At 34.7% G+C, this 15,507-nt stretch overlaps 1 protein-coding gene across 2 annotated transcripts in view; it reads right to left on the bottom strand.

Annotated features, from left to right (window-relative positions):
* Gcat (Glycine C-acetyltransferase) overlaps positions 1 to 15,507 on the bottom strand; it is a 64,365-nt gene extending 48,858 nt beyond the window's left edge. The window contains exon 1 of one of the 2 annotated variants that reach the window (XM_076483296.1): positions 15,336 to 15,507. In XM_076483296.1, coding sequence (XP_076339411.1) covers positions 15,336 to 15,366 — 31 coding nt within the window. In that variant the 5' untranslated portion in view covers positions 15,367 to 15,507. The remainder of the gene's footprint in view (positions 1 to 15,335) is intronic. The other variant, XM_076483305.1, reaches the window with a different exon arrangement.

Genomic DNA, 15,507 nt, shown 5'->3' with positions numbered 1-15,507 from the left:
TTTTGCCCAGTGAAATTATAGTCTATCTACCAAATTCCCTCCTTAACATTACCAACTGCAGAAAATTGTTTATTTATAGACTTTCTATAGAAAGTCTTTCTGAGTCATAACTAAGAAGGATAAGACACTATTGTCTTTCAAAATAATTAATAAATTAGCCTGTTATAAAAATATTTTAATGAAGTCCACAACAACCATGATTAAATGTATAAAAATGTTGGTCCTTTTGCTTAACATGAAATTATTGACAGTTTTTAACCCAATTAAAAGGGACAATGTATAACATTTATCCACAATATCAATATGGCAAAACTGAATTTGTATCATTTTCCCTTTATAAAATGGAACACATCAAATCTAAAACATGTCCTCAGGACACGCAGTGATTTCATGTGGTGAATGCACATTAACAAATGATAATTTTTTTAATAAAAAATATTAGAAAATAGGAGTGGGAGTACTAAAATGTAAGGGAACAAGGTAGGAATGGGCAGGTTAACATTATAACTCTTGGCAATTTTTTACACTGTGCAACCTCAAAGTGAGATGTAGCTATTATTCTGCCTATTCTTAGTTTGTGGTTTTTTGTGTACTTTATAATAGGTTTTTTTTTGTATGAAATCTCAAGAATAACTGGGTTATTAGGCCTATTCCTCTCATAGCTTTTGCTGGTAACTTTTTTTTTTTCCATCTAGCCAGGGTAGCAGCCTTTTCTTTGGTTGAATTAATGGCTGATGTTTGTTTCCCTTATTCAGCATTGGTGTTTCTAATCTTATTTCTATTCTTGCAGTTGATGCCTTCTCAGCTGGAACAAAGACATTTCAAGGTTATAAACATAGGATTTTCTTCTTTTTTCTTGTTTTGTTTCCTTCAAAGGCATATTCTGAAAACTGCATTGTTTCAAGTACAGCCTGAGATTTTAATAGGTCATACTTAATTTAAAAACAATGCAAAGGAAAATTATACAATTTATCATTCTTGTTTTTGATTCACAGTGCACAAGCAAAACTATGTCAGACTTCAGGACTGACAAAGTTCATTCTCATGTAAGAGACTCATGTTTTACGCACCTACTGTTATGACAAAATTGCTGTGTTCAACACAGAACCATTGAGTCTGATATATGGAACTGCAATATTCACATTTAAAGATTATATTATAGTTTGAACCTTGATCTACAGAATCTACCTGATACAACTGCAAGCTTATGTGGCACATGTACAAAATCAATCATGCACCCACATGATACGAGAGTAGATTGTTATTTGGCAACTCTCAGAGCATTCTATCAATCAGAAAATTATAGTTATCAGTGCATTGTTAGCTTGTTAGTAGTGCTGCAAAATGATTATTATTACAACTCACTATTACCAAGATTATATGTAAAATTAGGAAAAATTCATTTAGCCAAGAATGCATAATTTAATCAAATGCATTGAGATTTGCACAGGTTGAAGGAAGGAGAGTTTTGCCTGTCCAACAACAACAGTTAGTCAGTTACGTTTGCAAAATCATAATTTTTTTGGAATTTTTGTTTTTATTCTACCGACCTTTTTAAATACTTTGGTGGCTTGCTGCTCTGCAGTTGGTTTTTTACAACTGAACAGTGTGTGTGGAGTGCTAATAAAGTTTTGTTTATGAACCACTTGCAATATGTTTGAGATTTTAGTTTATACTGAACATTAGCCCATTCCTACAATTACGACCATATTTGTTTTCAGTTTAAGTTAGATTGGGGTTACTAAACCACAATCCAACCCCTTATCTGTGCCAAACATCCAGTGAAAAGTTAAAATTAAAGTAAAATTAGTAAAATTCATAAAAGGAAAATAAGGTCAAACAAAACAAAATTTAATTTTTTAATTAAAAACATAACATTAAATCCAATTTTTACATCTAGTTTACAGCAGTAAGAGAAATCCTGCAGTAATACAAGTTGTAAAGGTCATTCTGTAGTATAATTGTATTTATCATAACTCACCAGGAAGACTAACAGGTAAGTTAAAAAAAACCCATATTAGTCACATGAAGTTGGCCTTTCCATTCCTGGTTTCAAGTTATTTGACATTATGGCTATTTTCAGAAAGTAAAGTAATAAGAGTTTCAAGAAACTTGTAGCAAAATTTTAATTATAATTTGCCAGGATAACTAATGGGTAGTTCAAACAACAGTGTTAGTCACTTGAAGTTGGCCTTTCCAGTCCTGGTTTTGAGTTATTTGATATTATGGACATTTTCTAATTTCAAATTGAAGTAGATGCACTTTGATTCTTAAAAGGGAATCACATTTAAAAAAGGTTTAATGTATAAATTTAAAAAAACAACTTAAATAGCATTAAAAAAGATTAATGGCCTTTATAAAACTAAAAACACTTCTAAGGTGAACAATGTCCCCATTACCAATAACACTGTCTAGCATTACGGATAAACCTTGTGACAAAACATACTTAAAATGGTGCCATCATTGAGAGTCACAACAAAGGAAAAACAGCAAAATGTGGATTATTGTGACCTGAGTGTTATACAGACAACACACTGGTGCATCAGTTGCAGATAAAATAAAATGATCAGTTACAAAACTGTGACCAATGCATTGTCTAGTTAGAACAACTTCCTCTTTCTGATCTTCATGGAAGTAAGATAGCCAGAGTCCAATACAGGGTTTTATTTGGAAAAGCTTGTTTTCACATTGCTCACTCCAAGTTGACTGCCAACTGGCACAGAGTCAAGCCTTGAATATAGGACCATAGTCCATGTATGGAACAGGCACAGTAGTGATAGTGCCAGAGCAGATAGATTTAGCTGTGGTGCTGGCGAGCTCATTTCCATGAATACCAAAGTGGCCCAGTATCCAAAAGAACTGGATAGAAGGAGGCGTTAAGGAGAAATGGGCCAGTCGGTTTTGAATATTGGTGAGAACAGGATGTGAACTAACATGAAGTGATTCCAGGCCCAGTAGAGAACTGAGCGAGTCAGTATAAGTAGTGCAATTTGAGTACTGCTTAGCTTCTTTGTGATCCAGGGTAGAAGAAATGGCATACAGTTCAGCAGTGAACACAAAGCTGCAGAGGGAATACTGCACACACCAACCAAACTACAACAAACCATGGCAGAGCCCACACAGTCACCTGATTCCAAACCATCTATATAAATAGGAATGGAAGGATGGTTCAAAAGATGTTCAGCAAATGGCAGACAGTATTTCCAATCAGGAGTCTCTAATTTTATCAGATGACTTAAAGATAGGTCACAATTAGGGACTGCAAGAAGCCATGGTGGGATGGGCCAACCAGTGGATACAGCAATGTTATCCAAGGACAGACCCAATTCAACTGCACCTGGATATGAAGACTAAAAGGAGCAACAGCAGATCATCTATTCTGAAAAAGTATGGCCCCCGAGGAAGGAAAACACAACCTCAGGTGGGATGATTTGGTAAGGAACGAAGTTTGGAAGCATATACTAAAGATAGTTGCAAATGGCAGAGGTGCAAAGAAGGTTCATGAGACTCTGTGTATAAGCTCTGAACTGGGGAAGTGCAGAAAGCCCCAGTGGAGAGCTAAAGTCCTTGATGATGAATGGGGTCCAACATCTTTAAGGCCACAGACCTGGCAGAGCCATAGGCCAGTGATACATAGTCGAGTTTCGATAGAATAAGAGTATGATACATCTTTAGCACAGAACATCGATTCGCTACCAAAGTCGGCTTATGGTCAAAGATAAGTCCCAAGAACTTTGTCTGAGTGACAAAAGGAAGCACAACATCACCAATACAGAGTTCAGGATCAGGGTGAAAACCCCGTTGCCAGCAAAAGTGCATGCAGACGGTTTTAGAGAGAGAGAAGATAAAGCCATTTGCTCTGGTGCACTGCAGTAAATGATTGAGGGCAGTCTGCAGCTGCTGCTCAATATACCTCATGTTCAATGACTGACATGATATGTGAAAGTTGTCGACATAGAACCCATTTGCAACAGTAAGAGAGAGTTGTTCAGTGATGGCATTAATTTTTATACTGAAAAGTGTGATACTCAAAACATAGCCTAAGGGTTTGTTTTGTTTTTTTATAGCATAGCCACATCAGTCTATCTGCTGAGTACACCAAGGGAAATCAAACCCCTTATTTTAGCATTGTAAATCTGTAGGCTTACCACTGTACTAGCAGGGTCATCAACCCTTAGGGACTCTCAAGTTCCTCTAGAAAAATATGGGAAAGTGTCAAACCCACACAAATGCTGAATCTCCTGTCCATTAAAATTTTTTTAATCAAAATGGGTAAATGGCCAGATAACCCACATATACTGATGTCTTACAAAATGCCAAACCTCCATGTTGTATCATAAACCTTCTTAATATTAAAGAATATTGATACAAGATGTTGTCATTTGAGAAAGGCTTCTCTGATTTATGTTTCAAGTCAAATCAGGTGGTCCACAGTGGAGCTCTGTCATCAGAAACCACACTGGATGGGCAAGAGGAGATTGTTTGATTCAAGGAACCAAACAAAGTTAAAAACAATCAGAAAAATAGTAAGAGAAGCAGGAGATATATGGCACAGCATTTTTTAGTGTACAATATCAGGTCTGACCGATGTACTGCCAGACCAATGAGGGGCCAGTTTGAGTTCCACCAGTGTAAACAGACAATTATAGTCATAGAGACAATCAGCTCGAAAGAAAAAAGGTGATCGCTCTTCCTGAGTTTTGATGGCTGAGAAAGTGGAGGAAGAAGCAGAACTACTACTTACCCTGCACAAAAGCTTTCATCTAGTGTATGAGCACTGCTCCAGGTATCAGCTACTTCCCGGCCATTAGAGAGCAAGATCGAGAAGGAGACAGAATTATATTGCCCACTGACCTTTTGTATCTTGTCCCACGACTTTGAAACTGGTGGTAGAAGAGATGCTGGTCGTGAACTTAATATTGTGGAAAACGTGTCAAGGTTTTAGGAATACATTGAGAAGGTGCCTGTATAATACAGTCAGTTACTGCTGCCTCACAGTCATCTAATGATGGCTTATAGACAATGGCAGGATCAAGTTCTGCAAGAGCAGTGAAAAAGGGCCAGTTCACTTGATCCAGCTTCCATCAGGGTACACAAGTTGTGTGGCATCAACCACGGCCAGTCTCTCTCAAAATTATAGGAAAATGGTCACTCCTTCATGGATTATTGTCAATCCTCCATGAAAATTGGGAGAGTAATGAAAGGGACAAATTGAGAGATCAATAGTAATAAAGGAGAGACTAGGTGCACAAAAATACGTATAAGAACCACTACTGAAAAGAGAAAGATTGTGATCAGAGAGCATACTCTATATGGAGCAACCCCTCCCATCTATATTAGCACTTCTTCAGAGGTGATGATGTCCATTAAAGTCCTCCAGGGTTAAAAAGGGAGATGACAACTGTTCGATGAAAGCATCAAGATCTGATTGATCATAGGTCTCTCTAGGTAACAGGTAGACAAAACAAACAGTGATGGTAGAACCCAGGGAAAAAGAGATGGCTATGGCCTCCAAGGATGTGTCAAGTGACAAAGACATGGTGGGCACATGCTGATCAACCAACAGTGTCACCCCTCCATGCACTTGTCCATCACACAGCCCATCATTTCTGTACAAAGAAAACTGCCAAAAGGTGACTGTATTGGCAGGTTTCAGAAATGTTTCCTGTAAGGAAAGACATACAGGATGGTAATCAGTGTTTTGATGCTATCCAGATTAAAATTTAAACTTTGACGGTTCCATTATATTAAGGTGGCCATTTTTATTTATGTGTGGGCAAATTGGGTGGAAAACCCCATTTGTTTACAACCATGTCTTTTTCCTTTACTGTCTTTATTTGAGGGAGGTTTATCGATCTGCATGGATCCTGCCCTGGGTCTATTAGGCAAGTCTTTGCTGTTGGAAGAGGATTATAGAAACTGAGGACATAAATGAATGATTGTTTTGCATCTTGGGGTGGGAAAAGATGTACCTGAGGAAATACCTGTATCCAGAATCAAAAGAAGTGGATCTTTGGGTTTGCTGGAATGTATGTTAGGAACAGAGATGGGTGTTGACATTGATTCATCAACTTTTTTAACCATGGAGGCCAAAAGACTTTTAATTTGGTTTGAGAACAATTCTTTTGCAGACACAGAGAGATCTGTCTGCATTACCACTGTAGTAGTGGAACAAAGTTCAGCAGCATATGTCCAAGATGAAGTTGTGGACAGCAACTTTCAAGCCTTAGGGTAAGTAATGTTTTGAATTGTTTTCAAAAACAGCACCTCTTTTTCATCTAACCATTTAGGGAAAGAACGAAAGTAGGACAGGTGAGAGCCATTGCAGTTGAAGCAATGAGGGTCCATTTCTCACTCATAAGTATCATGCTCCTTGCCACCACAATGAGCACATGTTAAGGAACCACGACTTGATGTCTTTTAGTAACTGAATTGCTGACAATGGAAACATCTGAGAAGGTTTGGAATGTATGGCTGTATTTTGCAATTAAAATAACCTGCCTTGGTGGTGGCAGGTAAATGTGGTGATGTAAATGTCTGAATAAGAACATCAGTCAGCATCATAATTCCACTTTCTTTGAGTAGAGAAACCATCAAGAATCTAAGACTCAGGGATGTTCTTCAAATCCCTCTCAACAGTAACTCCTCATGACATATTCAAAGAATATCAACAGGTATATCCCCAATTGCCTTTGAATGCAAGAGGAGTTCACTGTGTTGAGATATGGATGTTCCAACAATATTTCACCAGAGCAAAGCTTCTTTACTAACTTTGGAGAGCCAGCACCTCCCTCTTGTCCCTTCTGAATGCAAAAGGGAGACATCTGCTCTAAAGATTTGTCTGAAGGAGGATGCAGTACAAGAAAATGAGGTACAAGTGTTTCAGATGTTGAAGATTGCTGCTCAAAATCTTCCTATGAACTGTTTTATCACTATTTATTTAAGTTTTTATTTGGAGGATATATAATAAAAAAGAAAATTTTGGTGCCCACTGACCCCACCCACCATGGATCCCTATAAGGAGAAGCACTACAATGCTAAACAAGGACACTACAGCAATGCCAGGGTTTCATGAGCACTATACCCAAACACCAGCATTAGATACAACGTCCACACCACCTGTTGAGAACATCCAACACTTCGGTACTTGGCTGACCATAGCCCAAATGGACCAGCCAATTGACCCTAAGGGGGCCACTCCAAGACTGCCCATCTACAGAAATTCAAGGCTAAACTGGTGTGTTAGGGTTGGACCACTCAACCACCAGGATCTTTTCCTCCCCTTCACAGGTCACCATGCATGGCAAATCCATGGATGTTTAGAATCCAGAGGAGGCAAACTGAAAGAACCATCTCTGGGAGGTCCCTTCACCACGTATAGGTATCCACACCAAGTGGATCAACCAAGGACCCAGAATGGGATCACTATGCATTCAGAATTATGAAAAGATGGTGAACCCTCCATTATGAACAAGGTATTAAATCAAAATTGACCTAAAAGAGAGACCAGGTGCACCTCAATTGAATAAACAACCAAACCTGAACCAGTATAATGAGTTGGCTCCCATATAGGCTAGTTCTGCTTCTACCAACATATAGGAAAAATATCCATGGATGAATGAACTTGAACACTACGAAGGAAAAATGTCTGTCCACCATCCCAGTGACTGAAAACTTGTTTTAAAACAAACCAGTCAGAATTTATTTAATCTAAAGATCAGCAAGGATGGGCAGAATCCTCTGTAATTTTATACATTATAGTCAACGAATGGCAGTATAGCATAAAATAGCAATACCACCTGGTGAGCTTCTAAGTGGTCTTATGAAACAATTCATTTCTGCAGACCCTGTTCCAACCAGTAATAATAATAGTGAAAAGTGGTTACTTATGTAAAATTGGAATGATAAGAGTAGCCTCGGCAACACTTGCCAGAGTGGGATCCAACAACAATAAAAAAAAAGTAAAGGAACCCTATATAGAAAAAGAGACCACAGAAAGAGAAAAGAATGGACTCACCTCCTGTTAGAATCTAGCAGATGTGGTCAAAAGAGCTATAGAGGCTAGGCAAAAACCCTAAACAAAAAACAACTGCCCGATTGTGGGGAATTAAGATGGGCAGCTAAAAACAAATCTGATGAAATACAACTTGTAGCATATTCCTCTCCTGTAAAGACAGTCTAACATAGGCAATGTGGACCAACTTTTGAAGCTATCTTGTCAAGGTTACTGTGGATAAATCAAAGAAACCCCAAAGATCCCATCAAATAAATAGTAAATTCCTAGTACTAAGAAAGGAGTTAATGAAAGCAACATAACAACTTATGGCCCTGACTTGACAAAAATAATCAATCAGTCCAAATAGTTGTAATGGTCAGAAATAGCTGGCAAATGAATTGGTGAGAAGGATTTATTCCCTTCCCTGGTTGCCAGTCTTCGAAAGTAAAATCCTATTTAGATACAGCAGGACATAGGTAAAAACAGTTTGTTATTAATTTTGTAAAAAGCTAGAAGAGGGCAATCTGTGATAGCTGTCCCTAACTTAACAATAAAAGACTAAAGGGAAGGGAGCTACTTATCACTACCCACTGTCAACTCTTGGACTATTCTTTTACCAACAAATACTGAGATTGACCTTCACACATTATAATTCCCCAGTGATTCAACCATGCAACCCACTGACTACAAGTTAAGCACCCTTCTCACTGTGATCTGTTCAAAGTGATCACAAGTTCCAGTCTGAAACTCCACAGGCCCAAAAGGGTCCAGTCATTATTTACTAGGAGCACTGACATCATTCAGTACAAAATACTTTCTGGGAAACTACTGCATGTTTTGCTAAAATTAAAGTAGAAAAATATAAGGTGATACATTTATTTCTGCTTTCTTTTGGGGTACACATATATCTAACACCAATTCCAGTAAAAATGACATATGTTTATACAGAAAATGAGAGAATGAGGGGAGTGTGTCATGTGGATATCACACATTTAATGGAATCTCAATGAAGCAAGATAATATGACATTCACATTTTACATTTAGGCTTGCTAATATCTATAGTATGAGACTGTAATTAATTAGACATAGTGATACTCATCAAATGGTAGAAAGAAAAAGTAAAATGGAAAATTCAGAACACAGGTGCATCACATGACACAGAAAAGTGAAAACTGTAAAGTTACTTCAGTATTTCATTTGGAAATTAAGAAATTAAAACTTATATCAAGACTTCAATTACAAATTAAAAGTACTAATGCTAAGCTTATTTACATACATTAGTACTAAGATGGTTTCATTAAATTTTGAAGTTAATACTATATAAAGGCTTTGATATGTGAAATTTGTCCTCCTATGTATGTAGAGTAAATACAAGTACAAAAAAGAACAGGATTTTTCTTCAGTAGTTATTCAGGTGATCTCTAGAGGTTACAACAACACCAATGTTGTAACTGGAATAACCAGTTGAGTAGGTAGCATCTTTTGTACAGGGTAAGTTCAAAGTTTCTTTGAAACAAAAAAAAACCTTAGATATTACATTTGGAACTTCACCTTTAATTAGCAACAAGTCTGGTATAAAATCTTAACTGAGTAAATTACCAGCATATATGGAAGAGTAAACATCTGAGAGAATCCAGTGAGTACAATGTTTCAATGAGACTTAACATCCTAGCAGATACATATATCACTGTGCATTTTATATTTCACCTTTTCAAGATTTGATCATATCACTAGTTAAGTGCACCTATCTGGTATAACATTAATTCAGCTTTACCTGGATATACAACAATATCAATAGTCGTACTTTGTCATATAACAATAATTTCACAAACAAATTTACATTTTAATCTATAAATAAAAATGAAATGATGTTTGATATTAATACTGTGCATTTATAACAGACTGATATGGATAAAAACTTTACTTGAACAACTTTTTGAGCAATTAAACAGACTGATAAAGACAGAAAATATTTTCATTGTTAACTTTTGAGACTAATATTGAGTATACTACATTCAACTTTATTACACTTTAAGAGTTTTTGTCATAATTGAAAAAACTTGGTTACTTTTGATTAAAAAAAATGTTATGCATTTTTTAGCCACAAGTAAATATAACAACCTTATTTCCAAAATAAATAATAAATTGGTGCAGAAAGATGTGGTAATATTTGAAGTTTACTGCATTGAGTTGTTTGACTACTACGACATCTCCTGGACTCAAACATAAAGAAACTTACTATGGTAGGTCTTTGAATGTCTGGTAAATTTGTCTTAAAATACATATTTCATCAGTGAACAGCCAATCACTCAAACGTGTTGTGGAGTTAGGGGAAAATAAAAAACAAGCTAATTACTGAGCCCAGTACAAGACATCATTTAGGCAGTGATTTTATGTGAGTGAATATTTTGTTTAGTCAAATCAAAATATTTGTGTTTATGGCCTGGACTTGTACCTAATACTCATACAATGTTTCTACACAGTAATAACTTGGTTCACTATAGAATATACTCCACACAAGAATGAAAAACTTTGTTGTACCCTTATACAGGTGAAGCCAATAAAATATATGTTGCAGTTAGCATGAATAACTTTACTAATGTTGATAATTTGTTGCTTTGGTAAATATAACAGAAAAAAAAGAAGATAATTTTATTTATTTCAAACAAACTGCTAAACTGAAAAAAAAAACACACTTAAATCCTGTCTCATAACAAATGTAATTAATTAAAGTGCAGGTTTTAGGTTTCTAAATAGTGAGTTTGAGTCAAAACTATTACTCTTATGTTATCGAGAACTGAGCAAATATATATCAGCATTTAGTAAAGCCTCAAGAAATTATGAACATGGAGAATGTGAAACAAAACAATTTTTTTAGGTTTTATATATATACAGCTGAATAACAAAAACGTCATGAATTACTACATCGCTGTTCCAGAATTCAATTATAATTTATCAAGTTTAGTAACTATTCTGTATTTTTGTTTAAAAATATTAAATTTCAAGCAGACTAAAGACACAACTTACCTCCTTGAAATCTTGTTTTGAAGAACAAGACGGCATCATAATACATTAAAATGGCTGATAAAGCCACAAGGGGGACATTGAGATTCAAATGTCATGTACATGTTTCCAAAAATGAAGAGAGCAGAGCCACTGTGTTTGATTTAGTATGCAAGTGATATTTCAGCAAATAAAAAAGATTATATTTTATATTCCAGTTTGTTAATATCAGTAATTTGCATTCTTATTTCATATAAAACTATAGATTTCATATTTTGACATAACAAACATCTAATTTAAACCAGTGCTGCATTCAATATTCCACATGACACACAAAAATCGATGTTTAGGTGTGTTTCTTCAAATATTTACTTTTGAATTAAGAAATTAAATAATGTATAATAATACTAAAATATGAATTATAATCAACAGTTTAATACCAAACATACTGACACAAATTCATAAATTGTAGTTCAATAAACTTTTTAACCCATGTTAACAAACATGATGGTATGGCCTTTTACCCATAATCCATAGCAACAGAGTTAACCCAAAGCATCAGAATATGACAAGTTAGTCACAAGATGAGAGTAATTTTACATTTTTATCTACTACAACATTCAACATAAAGAATTGAACAAAAAAAACAGGATTAACTGGAATATTCCTGATTACTTCATTTAAATACCTTTAACTAACTTCTTTGTTATGAAAGCCCAACTTAATTTGATACATTAGTATTTTATAGTTTAGTAAAACATGTTTTAAAAGAAGGTGAGATCCATATGAAGATCCAGTTATTTAAAGAGCAGACATTAAATTTTATTTTCAAGTCAAAGAGTCCAGTACCTTGAAGCTATAACTGAATTTATGGGCCAACTGTTTTATAATAACAATTAGGATTTATCCATTTAACTATAAATATTCGTTAACATTAACTGTATATTACTTTAAAGAATCTTATAAAAATATTTCATAATAGAAAGTAGTACTTTCATGAAAATACTCTATCTACAGACAAACCAGTATTTGCATTTCTATTTACCTTATTTTCCTTTCGTTGGATCTATGAAGTATTGCTTATGAGTGATTACTGCTGCCACAAAATACAGAAGCACTACATTATAAATGGGAAACTAAATAAAAATATATTGTGGATATGTAAGGAATAAAGATAAAACAACTCATTTGAGTTTATGCCTTATCCATAAATATATCAAATTTTACCTAACATTTTATTTTTAGCCTCAAACACTTACATGAAATCTATTTATGATGTGTATTTCCTATAGAGTTCCAAGCAATTGTATGTGTACAATTATTTATTTTAGGTGCTTTTCCACCCTGTATGATACTTATTTGGGACTGTAAGATTATTAAGTTTTGGCTGACAAGGCAGAAAAATCTGTTGGTGTTACTTACTTTAGAGAAATCTTGGCCACATTGCTACTCTGGCAAATCCTCATGTGAGCATTGTTCACGTTAGTCATTGTAAGTGAAGCAAGTACAGGCTAGGCTGTCTAATTATACCACTCTGTGACCTATTGAGAGTTGTGTCATAAAGTAATGCACATGCTATGGCCTATTCAAAACTCAAAGTAGAAAAATTTCCATTGAATGTATGGAAAATTGTCAGGTTACCAGTCTGTAACTAGCCAATTTGCTTAGATGGTTGATAAAATTAACATTACAGCACATTTATTTTATTATTAGCAAAGGTTTAATTTTAGCCACAAATGTTCCAAATAAACTTGTTTAAAAGCAAGTGTCATTTCCAGAAATAAATGTAGTAGAATCAATACTGTCACCACCATTAACACAAGCAGAAGAACATAAAAATAATGCACATGAAGAATGGGGTAAAAACAAAAAAACTTATTTTCCCCCCTGAACTATATATTCAGGACCTAACTACTATTTGAAAATGTATAGTATGGGTTTTTGAGTCTGTTTTACTTCACTATACAGAACTTAAAATAATTTAGATATGTGAATAATGTTAAGGAATTTTACCAAATTCATTATTCAACATTATGCAGCAGGCCAAATGTTTAACGTTATTTACATAGATATATATATGTGTGTGTGTGTGTGTGTTAAGGATTTATTTGTGAAAAATCTTTACTATGTATATCAAATTATTTATGATGTGCATTCTTCTGGGCTTTCCACTTTTTCAATTACAACACTGTTAAATATTTTCTTTGGAAGTATATAATCAGACTTCCAAATATATATCAGAACATAACTCTAACCGATATTGTAACCTGAAAATAGATTCTTCAGTGTTTCGAATGTAAGAACTGCAAAGAAAGTGGTTTCAGTGAACAGTAACTAATATTAATTTCTGATCAGAGCAAGCTATCTACTTGAAAAATTAATACTTTTGATTTGTAATTTTATGTCTAAGTCACTTGATTTAAAATTGCTCCCTATTCTTAAAAATACATTACCATTTCTCATAGGTACTTAGCATCATCAGGTGAGGTGCATTCACTTTATTAAATGACATCAGGTCTGAAACATTAAATATATGTGAGGGGTAAGAGAATGCAAAATGGTGAACTGCCCTTTATCCAAAAATATTATAAGAACCTAACCTCAAAGTACCAGGTTTATATGCTTTTACCCTCATAGTGTTCATTAAAAATCATGTCACCAGCATCTATTAAGGGCCCAGTACTCTAATTCTACCTTTTGCTTAACTTTAAGATACTTTTAAAATTCTTATTGTTAATATTAATGTATACACCAGTTATTTTCACAAGCCATTTTGGATTTCTTAGTTTCTTTTATTACCAAATCCCAAGCTTTCCCACAGTTCTATCATATTTCCATTTTATCTATCAATTTAAAACTTTTTATACTTGTGTCATTTGTTCCTAACTTTAGTCTTATGCTTTTAGTGTGGCAATGAGATTTGACATTCTCTGTTACTCTGTTATTCCATTGTTCTTTTTAGATATATATCTACCTTAAATTAAAAGAAATTCATTTTTAAATATTTCTCATATCTTTCCCATGTTAACTTTTAATTCAATATTCTTGTCTCATGGCCCAAAAATTTATTATCTGAAAGTTGGAAACTAAAATTTCATTTTTTCATCTTAATATGTAATAATACATCAACATAATTATGCATTGGGCACTTCTTCAAATGTTCCTAAAATTCAACACTTACAACCATGAGCTCATTATTGGTTAATAATAAACCAGAAACAGCATCTCCACTGGTTGGCTCTGTGAAGATGTGGCATAGAATAACATTCTTCATGAAACCTCTCTCCCTCACCACTTTACTTCATAACATCATCTGAGGGTCGCAGGTTCAAATCCCTGCTGCACCAAACATGCTTGCCCTTTCAGCCATGGGGGCATTATAATGTGACAGTCAATCCTGCTATTTGTTGACAAAAGAGTAGCTTAAGAGTTGGCAGTGGCTGATGATGACTAGCTCCCTTCTCTCTAGTCTTACACTGCTAAATTAGGGGCAACTAGCACAGATAGCCCTTGTGTAGCTTTGTGCAAAATTGAAAAACAAACTTACTCCATAAACTTCTAATCAATGTGTCTAAAATTAAATTATCCCATAAATACTGCATCATTATTCTTATTAAAAAACAATCTTGATCTCGTACAGTTTCTCACTGATCTTATCCTTATGATCAGAGGGAATGATAGTATAAAGACCAAATTTTTCTATGCTGAATTATGAAGACAATAAAAGTACAAAAGTTTTTGATTTATAAAAACAAGCCAGGTTATAAATGAAACAGTTTTATTTGTCTAACAGTTTTTCTTGTCACGATTCTTTTACTCTGATTGGATGGCAATTTGTGGCGATACTGTCAATAGTATAGTACAAAAATCATCTGAGTTTATTTTCTTTTATGTTCTAATAATTTTCGTCTCACCTTTAATCCAGTTGAGTCTAACTGAGTCGGGGATACAATGTATGTTGTAACTGTTTGTTTGTTTTTGAATTTCGCTAACCGTCCCTAATTTAGCAGTGTAAGACTAGAGGGAAGGCAGCTAGTCATCACCACCCACCGCCAACTCTTGGGCTACTCTTTTACCAATGAATAGTGGGATTGACTGTAAATTATAACGCCCCCACGGCTGAAAGGGCGAGCACGTTTGGCGCGACATAATGTAACTGATAATGATATTGAAAAACATATGTTTACATTAACTTAGGCCTAACATCTCTTGAATTAAGTAGTGACTTAAAACATCTTAATTTCTAATCTATTTAATATCAGATCAATTAGCCATAAAACATAAAAATAAAAAAGACGAAGAAATACACAATAAACAAACACGTATTCGAATTACCTAACCAGCTTGTCATATGTGAAAATACCATCCTTAATCTTGTCCAAACTACAGAGCGACGTAATCGTTTAAATACCAGCGGTACAAGTAACTCATGCGTTAATTTCTTAAGAAGCCGAAGATACGACAGGGAAGGTATTATTTCCTTACACTTTATTCGCGTGAAAGAGAA

Source organism: Tachypleus tridentatus, chromosome 2, assembly GCF_004210375.1.
Source record: "Tachypleus tridentatus isolate NWPU-2018 chromosome 2, ASM421037v1, whole genome shotgun sequence".
NCBI lineage: Eukaryota > Metazoa > Arthropoda > Merostomata > Xiphosura > Limulidae > Tachypleus > Tachypleus tridentatus.
The sequence above is the reverse complement of the archived record's forward strand: the minus strand, read 5'-3'. Positions and strand labels throughout refer to the sequence as shown.